This window comes from Rhincodon typus, chromosome 31 (genome assembly GCF_021869965.1).
Source record: "Rhincodon typus isolate 14 chromosome 31, sRhiTyp1.1, whole genome shotgun sequence".
In the NCBI taxonomy this organism is placed as follows: Eukaryota; Metazoa; Chordata; class Chondrichthyes; order Orectolobiformes; family Rhincodontidae; genus Rhincodon; species Rhincodon typus.
The window spans coordinates 17,794,224-17,812,962 of record NC_063362.1 but is presented as its reverse complement, the minus strand read 5'-3'; the positions used below and the strand labels follow the sequence as shown (position 1 = coordinate 17,812,962).

At 42.2% G+C, this 18,739-nt stretch overlaps 1 protein-coding gene across 5 annotated transcripts in view; it reads right to left on the bottom strand.

The window, feature by feature from the left end:
• Positions 1 to 833: 833 nt before the first annotated feature.
• nol9 (nucleolar protein 9) overlaps positions 834 to 18,739 on the bottom strand; it is a 28,845-nt gene continuing 10,939 nt past the window's right edge. For all 5 annotated transcript variants that reach the window (XM_020515165.2, XM_048615038.1, XM_048615037.1 and 2 more), the window contains exons 7-13: positions 17,685 to 17,782; positions 15,081 to 15,242; positions 7,886 to 8,201; positions 7,014 to 7,125; positions 5,658 to 5,835; positions 3,405 to 3,538; positions 834 to 1,265 (exon numbers count right to left, since the gene is read on the bottom strand). In XM_020515165.2, the coding sequence (XP_020370754.2) occupies positions 1,143 to 1,265; positions 3,405 to 3,538; positions 5,658 to 5,835; positions 7,014 to 7,125; positions 7,886 to 8,201; positions 15,081 to 15,242; positions 17,685 to 17,782 (1,123 nt within the window). In that variant the 3' untranslated portion in view covers positions 834 to 1,142. The remainder of the gene's footprint in view (positions 1,266 to 3,404; positions 3,539 to 5,657; positions 5,836 to 7,013; positions 7,126 to 7,885; positions 8,202 to 15,080; positions 15,243 to 17,684; positions 17,783 to 18,739) is intronic.

Below are 18,739 nucleotides of genomic sequence, written 5' to 3'. Positions count from 1 at the left end.
ATGAATACTGACAAGTGTTAAGAGACATACAAGCATTGCAGTCCTATTTCACTCAGGTAAACTGACTTATTCCTCCCTCACTTACCGTTAGGTAGTGAGGCAGTTTTAGCATGCAGACCTGATAGAGATCTGCACATTTTCTACCAAATAAATTGCATGAAATCAGGTCAGTCTTCAAATTTTTCATCCTGATACACTCTCGAGTTTCTTTGGTGCATAACCTCTTCAGTCAGAAGCATTTCAACCAATGACCTTAACACTCAGCAGCTGAGGTGACAGATTGTATATCAGTATAACATACTGTCCCGTGCCACAAATTGCGCCCCCCGAAAAAAATCTCTGCAAATGCAGCAAACATCATTCCTGGCCCCAACTTGAGGTGTTTTAGGTCTGTATTGTACAACGTTAGCCACTAGCTAATAAAAATATCCAGATGTGACAAACGGCATTTGATTAAATTTCAAAAAAGTAGTATTAAAGAAGAAACGTCTAAGTTGCATTTATGGAACATCTTGCAAAACCTCTATATTCCAAAGCACTTTAAGCTAATGACATACTGTTGGAATGTAATCAATGTTGTAATAAAGCAAATGTACGTATTGAATTTAGCAAGGTTACACAAACAGCAATGTAATAATGATCTGATAATTTGTATTTCAGTGTTGGTCCATGGATAAATATTGGCCAGGAAACTGGAGAAAACTCCCCTGCTATCCTTTAAATATTGCAATGCTGTGATCCTGTACAGCCACCTGAGAAGCTGTACTCATTAACACATTACACTCTAAAGTGTAGAGGTTGGAGATAAGAGTAAATAACACCAGAGCAAAAGCTGGGATGCCAAGTAATTCTTTATTTACAACAAATGCTCAGTGTCAAACTTTAAAACAAAGATTTCTCATTCAGCATGGGTTAGATGACAGTCTGAGATTGATAAAAAGTGGTGTTGGGGTGGGGGGGGGGGGGGGGGAGGGGAAGGAAAGGAAAGGGGGCTAAAATAAAGCAGTCTGCAGACCGTTCACATTTACTTCTCAAACCCTCATTTTTAAACCCCAAATACTGCAATAAGGCACAGTGCCAATTAACCCACATTACCAAACGTTCATTTGCCCTGATTTAAGGATGAGCAGGAATTCTCCCCATTATGAGACATCTTTATGATGTTCCCGCCTCCTCAGCTGTTTACATACTTTAATTTTTCCAGCTCCAGAAATATCGAAGGAATAATCAGACGTTACGTACGGAACTTCTCCTGTCACTTCAGGCTGAAAAGGAAATAAAAATAAGTCAGCATGACAGGGGAATCTGTCAGACCATCACTTCAGAATTTCAAGCTGTTCCAAAGTTTCTGCTCCATGGCAATGGAGATGAAACCTTGACTCACTGGCACCTTCCCTTTGCTCTGCAGTTTACCTCTGCTTCTCTTCAATCACCTAGCCATTCACTGGATCAAAGACCCTGGGCAACCTTAACCAGAAATAATAAACTGCCCTTTCCTGAAACATTAATCACTTCAAAACTCTTCAAGAGTCAAAGAAACTCTGTGGTACATCCCACCTAGACTCGTATGTGTACAGTAGGCTTGTTCGTGATGTATGAAAGTGTCCACAGCATAAGGTCCAATATCTCAAGGCAAGTTTTATTCATGTGCACATGACAGAGATGGCGCAGTCCAGTAATCAAGGCCAAATGCCAGTGCTGTGTATACTTCCTTTTAGGAGCAAATAAATGCAGATGCTGGAATCTGTACTGAAAACAAAAAATGCTGGAAGTCACAGCCAGTCAGGCAGCAACCATGGAGCAAAAGCAAGCTAACGTTTCAAGTCTAGATGACTCTTCATCAGAGCTGACGTGAAGTGTAGAGGGAGCAGCATTTATGCAATAGTGTTGGGGGGCGGTGGAGTGCTGGAGGAAGAGAGGCTGCTGATAGTGCAGATTAAGTAATCGGAATTTGTTTTCAGTATGCTTCCATTTGTTGTGATGCTGCAACAATGAAATCCACAATGGCCAGCAATTTTTTTGTTTCTGGACTTCACTTTTCCCTTGTGTACCTTTCTCTGAATTTTCTCCCCAACTGTTTTTCCTTGTACGCATGTTTAGGTATCAGCATCACTGTGTTCAGGGATAATTATTGGCCAGGAACCTGGAGAGAAATCCTCTAGTCTTGTTCAAACATTGTCCTCTCAGGTGGGTGTTAAGGATCACCATACCTTAGCCAAGCTGATGCAGTGCAGTTATATCATTGGCATCTATCTGGCAATGGGAAAATTGCCTAGATATGCCTTGCCCAAAAAAAGTGAAATCCATCCCAGTCAAAAACCATTATATACAAGGTGTAATCAAGTGACACTTACTCAAAAACACTTGCTCACTGATGCTCAGTTTGGGATCCACAAGTGAGATGGAATGCTCGCCAGTTGCCTTGATGAATGCAGCTCCAATACCATAAACAGCTTGACACCGCTCAGCACAAAGCTGTCTACCTGACTGGCATCCTGTCTAGCACCTTCTACATTCGCTCCCTCCACCACAGACACACAGTGGCAGCAGAGTGTCCCATGTGCGAGACGCACTGTCACAAACTCACTAAGATTCCTTAGACAGCAGCTTCCAAACCACAACCTCTGCAACCTAGAAGGATAAGCAGATACATGGTAATGTCATCTCCTGCAAGTTCCCTTCCAAGTCTTGGAATATAATCACTATTCCTTCACTGTCACTGGGTCAAAATCTTGGATCTTCCTCTGTAACAGCACGGTGGGTCAACTCATATCACATGGACTGCAATGGATTAAGGCCGCAACTCATAACCATCTTCACAAGGACAATCAAGGATGGGCAATAAATGATGATCTTGCTAGCAAATTAGTGAATAAAAAAGGTTATTACAAAGGATCATTCATCTCTGCAACAAAATAGCTGGAAACAACAGTGAACTAAATATATTTACAGCATGGGCAAAACTAGCAAACAAACTTTACAGCAACGCCTGCATGCACCCCAATGTGCGATTATCCAGCAAGTACCCCAAGCCAAACACAACTGAACACCATTAACCCTGCAGATGTACCATTATCTATTTAAAACACCAGATTTGCCCAAAAACATACCCTAGCAACACTGCCTGCTCAACAGATGCGACCAATCAATGGCCCCTTGCATTCTCACTAACAGAATCCACTGAAATGACTCCATCCAACACATATGGTCCATGAAGAAAATCAACTGTGCAACTGTATTTAATACTAATTCTTCAAATCAAAAGATTCAGTATTATTTCAGCATTTGTTTCTCGGGTTCCCTCAACAACATGGCTAGTGCAGCAGTAGTGATTACTAATATTCCAGGTGAGCAGATCACACTCTTCGTAGTTCAGTAATCATGGTAGTTCACGTTCCACTTACCTGGTTCCTGAAAAGTGAATGGGGGATGGTGACTGCTCCAATCAGCAAGCAATTAACCTGTTTTAGCCTGGCCACAGGAACCGGTGTCAGTATATAATACAATCTCTTCTCCAAATTAATCCCACGAATTATTCCTATGGAGAAAAGGTATAAAATTAATCCAAATAGTGAATATCCAGATGTCTTACAGCAAAGACCAAATCACACGTGTAGCACAAACCTGCTCAATAATCATTCAATTTATTTTAATAGCAATCACTTGAGTCTAGTTCATACTCATCAAGTGCAAGTGAGACACAATCACATAGCTCCACTGACCTGGAAACAAAATTCCAGCCTTCAGTCAAGTTTTGGACTAAGATTTAGAGCCACCCTTGGCAGTCGTGTTATTGGACAGCACCCACTTATATGTAGGTTTAAAGTGCAAACTCATTTCATATAGGATTCTTGGCCAGTTGAGTGAGGGAAAAAAATTCATCCCATTGGTTAGAGCAGGACTGGGAAGGCATTGTCATTATAACCGCATACATTGTAAGAAGCTTGTGTTGCAGCTTGGCTCAGTTGATATTACCCTTGTCTGTACACCATTCAATAAATCTGAGCACACAATCTAGGTCTGCAGTGCAATACTGTCCTAAGACATTTTTGCACTGTCAGACAGTCATCTTTGTGGAAGACTTTAAACTTGATGAGGTGACAATGAAAGGGACAGCCTTTAACATCAAGGCCACATTCGACTGAGTGTGGCACCAAGGAAACCTAGCAAAACTGGAATCAAATCGTATGAGGGGTTAAACTCTCAGCTGGTTGGAATCATGTGCAGCGCATAGGAAGATTGTTGTGCTTGTTAGGGGTCAGTCACTCCAGCTCCAGGAGATCTTTGTATGAGTTCTTCAGGGTAGTGTCCCAGGCTCAACCATCTTCAGCTGCTTCATCAATGACCTTCCCATTGTAAAGTCAGATGTGGGGATGTTTGCCAATGACTGCACAATGTTCAGTGCCATTTGTGACTTCTGATACTGAAGTAGTCAATGTTCAAGTGTGACAAAATATGAACAATTTCCAGGCTTGGGGTGACAAGTGGCAAGTAACATTCGTGCCACACAAATTCCAAGCAATGACCATTTGCAATAAGAGACAATCTAATCACTGCCCCTTGACATCCAATGGTGTTACCATCACCAAATCCCCCACTATCCACATCCTTGGGGTTACTACTGATCACAAATTCAACTGGATTTGCCATAAAAACAGTGGCTACAAGAGTAGGTCAGAGGCTGGGAATACTGTGGCAAGTAACTCATCTAACTCACAAAGCCTGTTCACCATCTACAAAGGCACAAGTCAGGAGTGTGATCGCATACTCGTCACTTGCCTGGATGGGTGCAGCTTCAATACCACTCAGGAAACTTGACAAAGTCCAGGACAAAGCAGCCTGCTTAATTGGCACCATATGTACTCCACCCACCACTGACACTCAGTAGCATTAGTGTGTACTATCTACCAGATGCGCTGCAGAAATTCAAAGTTCCTTAGACAGTACCTTCCAAAACCATGACCACTTCTGTCTGAAAGGACAAAGGCAGCAGATACATGGGAACACCATCACCTGCAAGCTGTGCACCGAGTCATTCACCATCCTGACCTGGCAACATATCGCCATTTCTTCAGTGTTACTGGGTCAATATCCTGGCATTCCCTCCTTAAGGTCATTGAGAGTCAACTTACAGCAGTTTAAGAAAGCAGCTCACTACCACCTTCTCAACAGCAACTAGGGATGCTGTCCAGCCAGGGATGCCCATGCCCCATGTGTGAATAAATTAAAAAAAACACAACTTAGGACACTTCCGTTTTCCTACATCGACTCAATTCTCCCAGAGTATTGACTAAACATTATTCCCCTAATCACACATTTATTATTTATAGGACCTTGCTGTTGCATCTGAATACACAATATTGATGACAAGACTGCAAAGATAATTTAGTGACATGACAACACCATGGCCTGTGAAAGCAAATGACACTTGATGGTATCTGAAAACAGGTGACCAGAGTGTGTAGGAGATGCCTGTTCCATGAATCTGAAAGCATTCGTGAGTACCAAACACTTGCACGACTGATGGTTATTTTGCACCTCAGCTCTGTTAAACTGCTAAGCTTCTGCACTGTACACTGGAAATGTAGAGAGATTGGACAGTGAACAACACACTTCTATCTAATAGGATGTGATCTTGTACAAGTCTCGGTACTTACCAATACCAAAACAGTCACATATTGGAGGCTTTGGGAGCAATACAGGCCCATCTGCCTGGGAGCAGACAACATCTGGTATTCTGCATAATCCAACTAAACTGGCATTGGCTGCATACAAAATGTTGGTAGGAGTTACATCACAATGTAACACATGCAGAGCAACTGCACTAAATGGCACCTGGAAAACAAAAGCCAGTTTTGTTCTTAGAAAATTATCCATTGACACCCTGCAGCTCCACAGTACGTGCCAACATCCAATATTACTTGCATCTGGAATCCAACACTGTCCCATCCTACACAGGACCCAAACTACTACATGGCACGACACCTAATACTACCATTTAATTAAAGGGAAAACGACTTGGATAACAATGTTCAAAACATATTGCCTCCATTAAAGTTTAATTTACCGACTTCTTTTTTCAGTAGTAATGCTCCTGTCTAGAATGCTATAACTTTATTCCCCCCTCATAATCAGATATGTAGATCCCTCAATCGTGCCAAGCTACAGACATTGAAAGCATCAAGTCTAGGTCCAACAGGGAAGTTCAAACAATATTAACTCGATTTTTGAAGAAAGGAGCACTATTACGAAGCAGCTCTGCCCATCACAAAACACATTACCCTGTCTGCATATTTCAAAGTCTTTTATCTCACAGTATCCTGATGGATAGTGAACTAAATTAGAAGCAGAAAGTAAAGGGCAACATCCACAAGGAGGGGTGGGAGCACATTCTGCAGTCAAATAACAGGATCCTAAAGGAATGACTGGAAGGTACCATATAAAATCTATTTTTCTGTAATTTACCTTAATGGAAAGGCAGTTGGGAAAAGTTGCTCTTGAAACCACATTAAAAACAGCAGGCTGCTTCTAGCCACAACTTATACCTCCTCTTAAACCCACCACTCAGAATTCACCCCAGGTCAGTATCTAAAAATATCACTGTCAACTTGTTGTTATTTTCCAAATGAAGCTGGCAGATCACTTTGCCACCATTCCACTGATTCATTATATAGGCACACATTATATTGCTTTTGGAGCTCATCTCATGTTCAGAACAAGCTAATTTCTATGCCATGATCTTATGTCCATCATGTTGGATTATATTGTATGTTGATGGATGGATTGGCTCATCGGAGATTGCACACAGTCTCCAAAAGTTAAATTCTCTAAAAAGGCTTCCTTGTCAAGCAGCAGAATTAACCTCAGTTCTCATAAAATAATGCACCCTGTGGTAAACTGCGTCACACAAAGCAAACACAGGGAAACACCTGTGCTATGACTCATGCCCTAAACTTTAAAACTTTCAGCTGACAGAAATAACTGGAGATGAATGGGTAAAGGAGTGTTGGTACCTGATAGGGTAGCGTGCTGTGCAACAGCAAGGGACACCCAGTGTCTGATGGCTGCAGTTGGCTAAAATAACCCAGAAGAGCCAACTCTCTTAAGACATTGCTGCGGAACTTCCTGAAAAACAAGGCAGTAGAAAGGTTCTGTCAGGACAGCAAGTTTCAGTTTTTTTTTTGCATCTGTAAACACAAATCAACAGTACAGCTGGTAACAGTACATGTATGACAACTGTGAAGCTGAACCCACCAGGAAGGGATGAACTGTTAGTGCCTTTTCTTTGTAAAGGGAGGTTGAGGGATAATTTAATAGAGTTTTTTTTAAATTGCATGGTGTTTTGACTGAGAAAACATTGTTACCACTGTAAGGGAGAGCAATACCAGTGATCGTTGATAAAAGATATCATCTAGAAATCAAAAAGGAAATTCGGAAGCAATTTCAGCATGCTGTGAATTTGGAATCGTTGAGTGTTCTACTATAGAAGCATTTAAACGGAAATCCGATAAGCATGTAAGGGAGGAAGGCAACAGAAGGAAATGGCGATATTGAGGAAGGATGGGAGGAAGTCTGAATTGGAGAATAAATGTCAGCAAGGCCGGGAGAGAAGGATCTTGGAGATGATGGTGTTCCTATGTTCCTGCTGTCCTTGCCTTTCTAGGTGATAGAGGTCACAGGTTTGGGAGCTCCTGTCAAAGAAGCCTTGGTGAGTTACTGCAGTACATTCTGTAGGTAGTACAGACGTATCATGGTAGCAGAGTGTGTGGATGTTTAAGCAAAATTCTCTGCTTTATTACAAACTGGCTGTATTCATCTGTTGGGGAGGTTGTTACAATGTGCACATATTAACACAATAGAATAACTGACACAGTTTTATACTTACAAACAGCTTCCCTCTCCCACTCCAGGGAACTCAGACTGAACACGCATCAACCTATGCCCCCGGAATCCTCCCTGCAGGGTTACATGATCCTCTTCTTCCTCCTCCTCCTCCTCCTCTGATAAGCTCAAGGGCATCTTGAAATCTATAGGCTTTTGCTGAATGTGATGCTTTCCCTTAGTTTGCCATCCAGCTGCTGTCCGCACAAACTCTGGTGTGAGGGGTGGAGGATCCTGGTTCCTTTCAGCACTGCCAAGCTGCACCACGTGGGTTGGGGCCAAGAGCCGAATCAGATCAACCAAAATCGACAAACCAAATCCTATTGGGAAGAATAGGGTGGGGTGGGGCACAAAGAAAATCAGTCAGATTTGAGGGGGGACTAAGATCACAAGTAGCGCAGGTATTACAGGTAATGTATTGGCATGGATAGAGGATTGGTTGACCAGTAGAAAGCAAACAGTAGGGGTAAATGGGTGTCTTTCTGGTTGGTGGTCAGTGGCTAGTGGTGTGCCTCAGGGATCAGTGTTGGGACCTCAATTGTTTACAATTTACATAGATGATTTGAAGTTGGGGACTAAGTGTGGTGTGTCAAAATTTGCAGATGACACTAAGGTGCGTGGTAGAGCAAAGTGTGCAGAAGACACTGAAAGTCTGCAGAGGGATATAAATAGTCTATGTGAGTGGGCAAAGGTCTGGCAGATGGAGTACAATGTTGATAAGTGTGAGGTCATCCATTTTGGTAGGAATAACTGCAAAATGGACTATGTTTTAAATGGTAAAAAATTTCAGCACGCTGCTGTGCAAAGGGACTTGGGTGTCCTTGTGCGTGAATCGCTGAAGGTGGGATTGCAGGTGCAGCAGGTAATTAAAAAGGCAAATGGAATTTTGTCTGCCATTGCTCGAGGGATGGAGTTTAAAAACAGGGAGGCTATGCTGCAGCTGTATAGGGTCCTGGTGAGGCCACACCTGGAGTATTGTGTGCAGTTTTGGTCTCCTTACTTGAGAAGAGATATACTAGCACTGGAGGGGGTGCAGAGGAGATTCACTCGGTTGATTCCAGAGTTGAGAGGGTTGGATTATGAGGAGAGACTGAGTAGACTGGGATTATACTCATTGGAATTCAGAAGAATGAGGGGAGATCTTATAGAAACATATAAGATTATGAAGGGAATAGATAAGGTGGAGGCAGGGAGGTTGTTTCCACTAGCAGGTGAAACTAGGCCTAGAGGGCATTGCCTCAAAATAAAGGGAAGCAGATGTAGGACTGAGGTCAGGAGGTACTTCTTCACCCAAAGGGTTGTGAATCTGTGGAATTCCCTGCCCACTGAAGTGGTTGAAGCTACCTCACTGAATGTTTTAAGGCAAGGCTAGATAAATTTTTGAACAGTAAAGGAATTAAGGGTTATGGTGAGTGGGCGGGTAAGTGGCGCTGAGTCTCAAAGATCAGCCATGATCTTATTAAATGGTGGGGCAGGCTCGAGGGGCCAGATGGCCTACTCCTGCTCCTAGTTCTTATGCTCTTATCAGGGGTACCGAGATGTGTACATATTAACACACGCAAACCTCTGTGGAACAAACATTATATATTCTAGTCTACATCTTATCCCTCAGATAAGACTACTTGGGTGGGGCTAGTTTTACTCAATGTTTTAATTTTCTACGTAAAAACAGGTTTCTGATAAATTTTCTAGGTCATTTCAGAGAATAACAAAACCAATAATGTAGTGTGGGATGCAGTCAGATACAAAATGTATTTTGCTGTGGTTGGTTTGCTCGCCAAGCTGGTTCATTAGTTCGCAGACTTTTCAATACCCTGCTAGGTAACATCATCAGTGCAGCCTCTGATGAAACGCTGTTGTTTTCCCCTGCCTGGTATTTAAACTCTGGGGTCCGTTGGAATTGGTTCCTCATTTCCGGTTTTTCTTCGCAGTGGTGTATATATAGGGTCTAATTCTAATTTTACGTGTTTATTGATGGCCTTCTTGGTGGAGAACCAAGCCTCTAGAAATTCCCGTGCTTGTCTCTGGCTTGTCCCAAGATCCTGATGTTGTCCCAATCGAACTGGTGGTTCTCCTTATCCGTGTGAATGGAGACGAGTGAGTACTGGTCACGTCTTTTTGTTGCTAGTTGGTGTTCATGTATTCTGGTGGCCAGTTTCCTTCCAACGTAACGTATGTCGCAGTCTTGATACAGTCATTGGACAGACAGGAAGGAAACTGGCCACAAGAATACACAAACACCAACTAGCAACAAAAAGACGTGACCAGTACTCACTCATCTCCATTCACACAGATAAGGAGAACCACCAGTTCAATTGGGACAACATCAGAATCCTAAGATAGGCCAACAGAGACAAGCACAGGAATTTCTAGAGGCTTGGTTCTCCACCAAGAAGGCCATCAATAAACACGTAGAATTAGAATTAGACCCTATATATACACCACTGCGAAGAAAAACAGGAAATGAGGAACCAATTCCAATGGACACCAGGGTTTAAATACCAGGCAGGGGAAAACAACAGCACTTCATCGGAGGCGGCACTGATGATGTTACCCATCAGGGTATCGAAATGTTTGCGAACTAATGAACCAGCTCAGCAAACGAACCAACCTGAGCTACAAATCTACTCAAGAACCTTAGACAATTGTAATTTGTTCACAACTCATAAAAATTGATATAATCATAGAATACCTACAGTGTGGAAGCAGACTATTCAGCCCATTGAGTCCACACCAATCCTCCAAAGAGCAACCCACCCAGACCCACCCCGCTACCCTATCCCTATAAACCTGCCCTTCTCATGGCTAACTCACGTAGCCTGCAAATCCTGGGACACCATGGCAATTTCCTATGGCCAAACCAGCCAGTCTGCACATCTTTGGACTGTGGGAGGAAACCCATGTAGACACGGGGAGAACGTGCAAACTCCACATAGACAATCGCCCAAGGGTAGATTTGAACCCTGGTCCCTGGCGCTATGAGGTAGCAGCGTTAACCACTGAGCCACCAAGCTGCCCCTTAGTGGTTGAAGGTGGAACCCCTAACCCATGAAGGTAATTCAACTTTACATCACAATTACCCTTCAGGTCTACCAAAGGGATTAAGTGAAGGGCTATTATTTCCTTTAAATCTATAGCCAAAAATCATATCAATATTAAATGTAACAATACCCAACAAAATGAACAAAAGCAGTAGACTGCAACATTATCAAAAGATGTTTCTGCATTCAGTTTATTTATCAATACACCCCGGAATACCAAACACAATCTGTGTTAACCAACACCTTACAAAATCAGCACTCTCGACAAACTGGCAAAAATTAAACACTTCAAATACCGGAAGTTTACTATATTATCATAAGACCATAAGACATAGGAGCAGAAATTAGGCCATTTGGCCCATCGCGTCTGCTCTGCCATTCAATCATGGCTGATAAGTTCCTCAAACCCATTCTCCCGCTTTCTCCCCACAACTCTTGATTATCAAGAACCTATCTATCTCAGTCTTAAATGTACTCAATGACCTGGCCTCCACAGCTTTCTGTGGCAATGAATTCCATATATTCACCACTCCCTAGCTGAAGAAGTTTCTCCTTATCTCCATTTTAATAGGTCTTCCCTTTACTGTAAGGCTGTGCCCTCGGGTCCTAGTCTCTCCTACAAATGAAAACATCTTCCCAACATCCACTTTGTCCAGGCCATTCAGTATTCTGTAAGTTTCAATTAGATCTCCCCCTCATTCTTCTAAACTCCAATGAGTATAGTCCCAGAGTCCTCAAACGTTCGTCATATGTCAAGCTTTTCATTCCTGGGACCATTCTCGTGAACCTCCTCTGAACCTGCTCCAGGGATCTCTGTGATATTCGAATAGTCAGTTGAGGCTGTGAGTGAGAATACTCTCTGCTGGTAAGTTTTATTTAAGGCAAAGTTGCATTACTATTTAAGTAATTTTTGCTGTAAAGTATAAAACAGTGATGTGTATATCCCCTACGTTACATTTCCATTACATAGTGTGTGTGTTTTACATTGATTAGGTAGACCTCTTGATCAACAGGAGAATTTGATTTCACACTTCTGGTCCCATAGGCACCAGTTAACAAAACGTTTGCTGTATTTAAATTGTACAATGGAGACAGAGGTGTCCGTAGAGTCTTGGGGCTGTACAGCACGGAAACAGGAGCTTCAGTCCAACACGTCCATGCCAACCAGATATCCTGAATTAATCTGGTCCCCACTGCCAGCATTTGGTCCATATCCTTCCAAACCCTACCAATTCATATACCCATCCAGATACCTTTTAAATGATGTAATTGTACCAGTCTCCACCACTTCCTCTGATAGCTCATTCCATACACACACGTAAAGGACAAAAAGTTGTCCTTTAGGTCCCTTTTAAAACTTTCCCCTCTCCCTCTCACCTTAAAACTATGCCCTCTAGTTTTGGAATCCGCTACCCTGGGGAAGAGACCTTGGCAGTTCACCTTATCTATTCCATTCATGATTTTATAAACTTCTATAAGGTAATGCCTCAGCCTCCAGGGAAAAAAGCCCCAGCCTATTCAGCATCTCCCTGTAGCTCAAACCCTCCAATTTCAGCAACATTCTTGTACATCTTTTCTGAACTCTTTCAAGTTTCATAACATCCTTCCTATAGCAGGGAGACCAGAACGGAACGCAGTATTCCAAAAGTAGTCTAACCAATGTGCTGCACAGCCTCAATATGATCTTCCAACCCCTATTCTCAATGCATTGACCAATAAAGGCAGGCATACCAAATGCCTTCTTCACTCTCCTGTCTACCTTCGACTCTACTTTCAAGAAACTACGAACCTGTACTCCAAGGTCTCTTTGTTCTGCAACTCTCCGCAGAACCTTACCATTAAGTGTATAAGTCCTGCCCTGATTTGCCTTTCCAAAGTGCAGCACCTCACATTTATAAGTTCATCAATAAGGATTTGCCACAACAGCAAGAGTGTTAGGACTTAATGAAAGGTATGAGAAACTTTCCTAACTTCCTGACAGTCAGCATGTCTGGACTGTACCATTTTCTAAATATAGGCAGTTAACCAGATAAAACAGGGGCTGCTAATTGGTGGGGACTCCACCAAAAATAATTCAATCTTGCAACTTGCCACAGTGGCATTTGAACTCATGAGGTTTGACCGTTAGTTCAGTTTCAGAATCACAACTGTTATGGTGCAGAAAGTGGCTGTTCAGCCCATTATGCCTGCACTGACTCAGTGAATTAGCACCATCACTTTGTGCCATTCTCCTGGCCTTTTCCTGTAACTCTGCACACATTACTTCTGCTTAAATAATCATTTACTGCTCTCTTTAACGTCTTGATTGACCCTGGTTCTACCATACTTCCAGGCATGCATTCCAGACACAAACTACTTGCTGTTAGAAGAAAATTGTTTCTCATCATATTTACTACTTTTGAAAATCACTTTAAACCTGTCTTTGTGGCTTGATCCCTGTCCAAACGTCTCATGATTTTGACAATTTCAATCAAACCTCCTCTCCGGCTTCTCCTCTCCTTGGAAAACAGACCCTCTACAATTTCAGAAAGAAACAAAGATGTGCAGTGCCTTTTATGCCCAGGAGCACTTTGCATCTTGCAGTTGACAGCTGCCAACAGTTAAGGAATGACGGAAAATGAAACCTCCAATCAGGATAAACAAGTAGACCTGGACTCACTTCATCAGAAGTAGGAACTCTTCCTGGAGAATCCAAAATGCCATACATACTTCCCTGACCTGTCAGTCTCTGATCATTAGCAGAAAAACCACCACTTGCACAACCCCCACCTCTTACATCTAGTAGGCAATTCAACTACTGCTTCCATTGTTGCATTGTGATCCATTCACCAAATTTTGATTGACCTCTCACTTAGAGCTGGCCTTCTGCCAACTGACCTCAGGTAATCCTGTAAATTAACATACCCATGATAGGGTGTTTCCAGTTGGAGGAGATGGATGCCAGGCAATGCTCTACATAGTTAGGAGGTCCACACTTTTGGGTATAACCTGTGCTTAATCTCTGTGACTCACATATGGGTTACGCTTCCTTACAGAAGCAGTGTGCATTCTATAAGACTCCATGTGGAGTGATTATGTGCACTGTGTTGGACACAAAATGACTTCTGAAGAAGGGTCTAGGCCCGAAAAGTCAGCTTTCCTGCTCCTCTGATGCTGTGGCCTGCTATGTTCATCCAGCTCTACACCTTGTTATCACAAAATGACTTTAGCTGTGTTTTGAGGGCGTTGCTGCTGTCATAAAACAGATTCAGAAACAAATGAAAATTTCCAGTCAACATAATGTTAACACACAAATCATCACTGGGGCCAAGTACAACAGCAGCAGATTTAGGTAATTAGCTGTGATGTCAAGGGATGCAAATTCACTGCTTCTAAAGCCTCTCCCAAACAGAAGCACAGTGCAGGACAGGAACGAGACAGAAACTTGTTTAGTCATATGAACAACAAAAAAAGCCAGCAGAGTAGAAGGCTGTGAGTAGTAGGGATGGTATGGTGGAAAACAACTTCTGCATGAATAATGTCCACTTTTTGAGATAGTGGAGTACTTTAGCAGAAAAATGTGTGTTTTTAATATAATGCCTTTCCTAACATTCATGCTTCAAGACATCTCATACGCTTGTTTATAAAGCAAAATTTGACCAAGTCAAGTAGATGACCATAAGCTCAGTCAAAGAAGTTAGTTCCAAGAATCACCTTAAAGGGAGAGAAAAGAAAATGGATAGAGGTAACATAGTGTGGAGCTGGAGGAACACATCAGGCCAGGCAGCATCAGAGGAACAGGAAAGCTGATGTTTCAGGTCGGGACCCCATTTCTGAAGAAGGGTCCCGACCTGAAACGTCAGCTTTCCTGTTCCTCTGATGCTGCCTGGCCTGATGTGTTCCTCCAGCTCCACACTGTTATCTCTGACTCCAGCATCGGCAGTTCTTATTATCTCTAAATGGATAGAGGTATTGGGAGGGAATTCCAGAGCTTAGGACCTTGGCTGCTGAAGGTATAGTTGCCTATGGTGAAGTTATTAAAACAAAATTGGAATCCTTGTATGAACCAGCACCCTTCAGGAGGTTGGAAGACAAAATTACACACAAAAAAAGCAAAACGAAGAAAATGAAATCTATCGCCAATACTTGTTAGATTTCACTCAAGAGCTTTAGTCTGACCTTTGACCCAGCCCATGGTGTTTATGACCAAAGGTGTTTCCTTCTTGCATCCAGCATATAGATACTTTGCAGTTTCCAGATATCGATCCAAGTCCCGCTCACAGGACACATCACCATAATACAACATCTTACGGGGCTCACACTGGTGCATGTAAGGAGGGCCTGTAAAAGGGATAAAACAAAATACAGCATACAAGTGAGAGCAAGCACAAAACACAAGGGACAGCAGCATTGAAGATTTTGTTGTTAATGGCTATCTTAAACATGTCAAAAACTAAAATGAGGATGGAGGATATACTCTGTGCTTGCTTTTGCAGCTTTTGAAAGCAATTGGGATACACTTTTTACTCTCTTCAGCTCCACATTGTCTAGTTACTTGCTGCGAGATTCCGGAGTAAAAAATTGTTATTGGTCCATAGTTCCACAGATATTAATGACACTGAGCCAATAAATACCAAGACTTGGTATTGCCTTACTGAATTCTAGCTAGCCCACTCTGCTTGGTATCAACCAACACAGCTGATACACAGGGCTTGACAAAATATCAGGATTACTCAGCCTGAAGACTGAATCAAGAATCTGCCTTCTTCTCTCTTTCCTGTGTCAATCTTTCCAATAACCTCTTACAATTTTTATGCCATCCAGCATTTATATGCCTTTCCTTCCTCACCTTCCTTCAGATCTTCCCTCCGTACCGTATCTTACAGGTTGCCCTCTTCATAAGCAGTGCTCTGCCTGGGGTCTCTGCCTTTTCTCAATTAAATTCAGCAAATGTCTTCGTTTGTTCAATCACCTGAGCAGTCTGCCATTTGTTACTTCCTCTGTCCAGCTGACCCTCTATCTCCTCCAAACTCATTTCAAAGTCATTTAGCAAGCTGATCTCCATTTTCTAGAAGCTCAAAGTCTCTCATGCATATAAAATGACATTCCTAAACCAGCTCTCAAGTCTTTTCTGTCTTTCAACTTTCCAGTTAGCTACAGCATCTTCTTACCAAATACAGATCTTGCCAGTGTTATTCTTGTTCTTGTTTTTGATGTACTTCTCCTAAACAACTGAATTTTTACACCTGCTCTACCTCTTTTTCTTCCATGAACATCAAAATATTTCTCAACAATTCTGACATTTGCACTTTGCTTTTGCAAAGAGTGGCATGGTGGCTCAGTGGTTAGCACTGCTGCCTCACAACGCCAAGGACCTGGGTTCAATCCCACCGTCGGGTGACTGGAGTTTGCACGTTTCCCCTGTGTCAGCGTGGGTTTTCTCTGGGTGCTCTGGTTTCCTCTCACAGTGCAAGGTTGAGCAGGTTAGGGAGGTTGGCCAGGCTAAATTGCCCATAGTGTCCAGGGATGTGCTGGCTAGGTGAATTAGCGGTGGGAAACGTAGGGTTATAGAGTAAGGAGGTGGGTCTGGGCGTGATATTCTTCAGAGAGTCAGTGCAGACTCTAAGGGCCGAATGGCCTGCTTCCATGCTGTAGGAATTCTATGACTGGAGACTTTCATCTCATTTAGATCATGCCTAATGTTATTAGTGCATTAGCTTTTGTAACCCATTTTTTGCAGTTTCTACAAGTGTCTTGTCAAGTATAAAGCTGTTGATGAATTCCTCTTCCAATTACAGATTATTCCCACTCCCTACTGGCTACTCATTCTTGCTTATCCCATGTATACAGATTTCTTCTACCTCATCCAAAGGGTCCATTTCCATGCTGTATTACGCTACGTTTCTATCATCTCTTCAGTTTGCTCCCATGTCATTTGGCATTGCCAAGAGTTTCATCCAGTCAACTCAAATGAATGCTTTTTCAAAATCCACAAAGGCAAATGACGTTGTATTTTATGTTCAATTAACCTGTCCATCTACGTATCCAAGGTTGTGCTGAGAAATATAACAAAGAGTAAGTGGCAAGGCACAGAACTACAATGGAGGTGACCAATTTGGATTCCAGAGGAGGAGTGAAATGAGGGAAGCAACTGGAATTAAAAGGTTGAGTGAATAAATGGAGTTTAGTCAGGAAATGTGTGTTGGTTTAACAAACAGCATATCAAAAATAAGTAGATATATGTGTACAAGTACAAAAGACAGCTAGGCCAGCAAAATCATTGCAGCAAGATGGGGCTGCACCAGAATGGAGGGACAGGGATTTGCTCCTTTTAATCCATCCTCCCTCTCCACGTGCACACCACAACCGTAATGGTGTATCATGAAACAAAAACAGAAATTGCTGGCAAAACCCAGTAGGTCTGGCAGCATCTGTGGGGAGAAAGCAGTGTTAACAATTCAAGTCCAGTGAATCTAAATCAGAACTGCAGTTTCAGGTTTCCAGCATCTGCAGTTCTTTGCTTTATTATGGTAGGCTGGTATTTGGTTGAATGGCTTCTCTCAGAAAAAGGGTGAAATTTGGAGATGTTAGTCAGTTTGCCATATTTTAAAATCTCAAAATAAAAACTAGGCTCCCAATGGGTGTAATGATAGAATCTGGTTCTACAGTTACCCTCTCCCTTAATGTGTAACCTTGTTCTGCACTATTTGTAATGGAGAACACCAGCACTTTGATCTGCAGCCTGTCCACCTACCTCAATACTACTTAAAATAGACTACTTACCGAGAATTGGTTCAGTCACCAAGTGTAATGCCATGCAGCCAGGGGGGCTGAACTCTGTCTGACCCAAGTCAAGCTCCAGAAACTCCACACACGGAATACTATATGGTGAGAGAGAGCATTCCTTTTTATTTGACACTTCACAGATCAGACTCAAATCTTCATGTTGATAAAATTATAAAAGGAACACAGCTTTTTGGGTTTTTAAAGGTAGGCATAGACTACCAGAATAAATCATGATAAATCTGTGCAAAAACCTGTTTAAGCCATAGTTGCCCAAGACTATTTGCAATTCAGGGTACCTCGCTATTGAATCACAGAATTTTTTACAGCACCGAAGGTGGTCATTTGATTTGCCATGCCTGTTTCAGCTCTCTGTAGGATCATTCTACCTTGGGTCACTTTCTTCCCATTCACCATGGCACTACATGTTCTCTCTTTTCAGATAACAATCCAATTCCTTCCTTAATGTCTTAACTGAAACTGCCACCACCACGTGCCAGATCCTAACTGAATGAAAATCTTTTTCATGTTGCCATTGTTTCTTTTACCAAATATGGCCTCTTGGTCTCGATTCTTCCACCAACTGGAATTCTTTTCTCCTCACAACTGCTTTGTCCACAGCTCTTATGATTTTGAATGCCTTTATTAAATCTCCTGTCAAAGTGCTCTCTCCAAGGAAAACTGCCCCATCTTCTCCAAAACTCTCTACAGAACTCAATATTCACATCCCTGGGCTATACCAGTGGATCTTTTCTGCATTCTCTCTAATGCTGTCATATTTTTCCGGAGGGTGAACTAGTGTTCTGTACAAGTTTAACGTAACTTCTTTTTATATTTTAAGCTCTAATAAATAAAGCTTTCTCAACCTATTCTGCCACTTTCATGATTTATGCACATACACACCAGGTCCCCCAGCTCTAGACTGGTACTATTTATTTTAACTTTGTACTTCTCTGCATTAAGTTTAATCTGTCTCTTGACGATCCATTCCACCAACCTGTTTACATTCTTTTAAAGTTTACACCACCCTCCTCATGGTTCACTATACTTCCAAG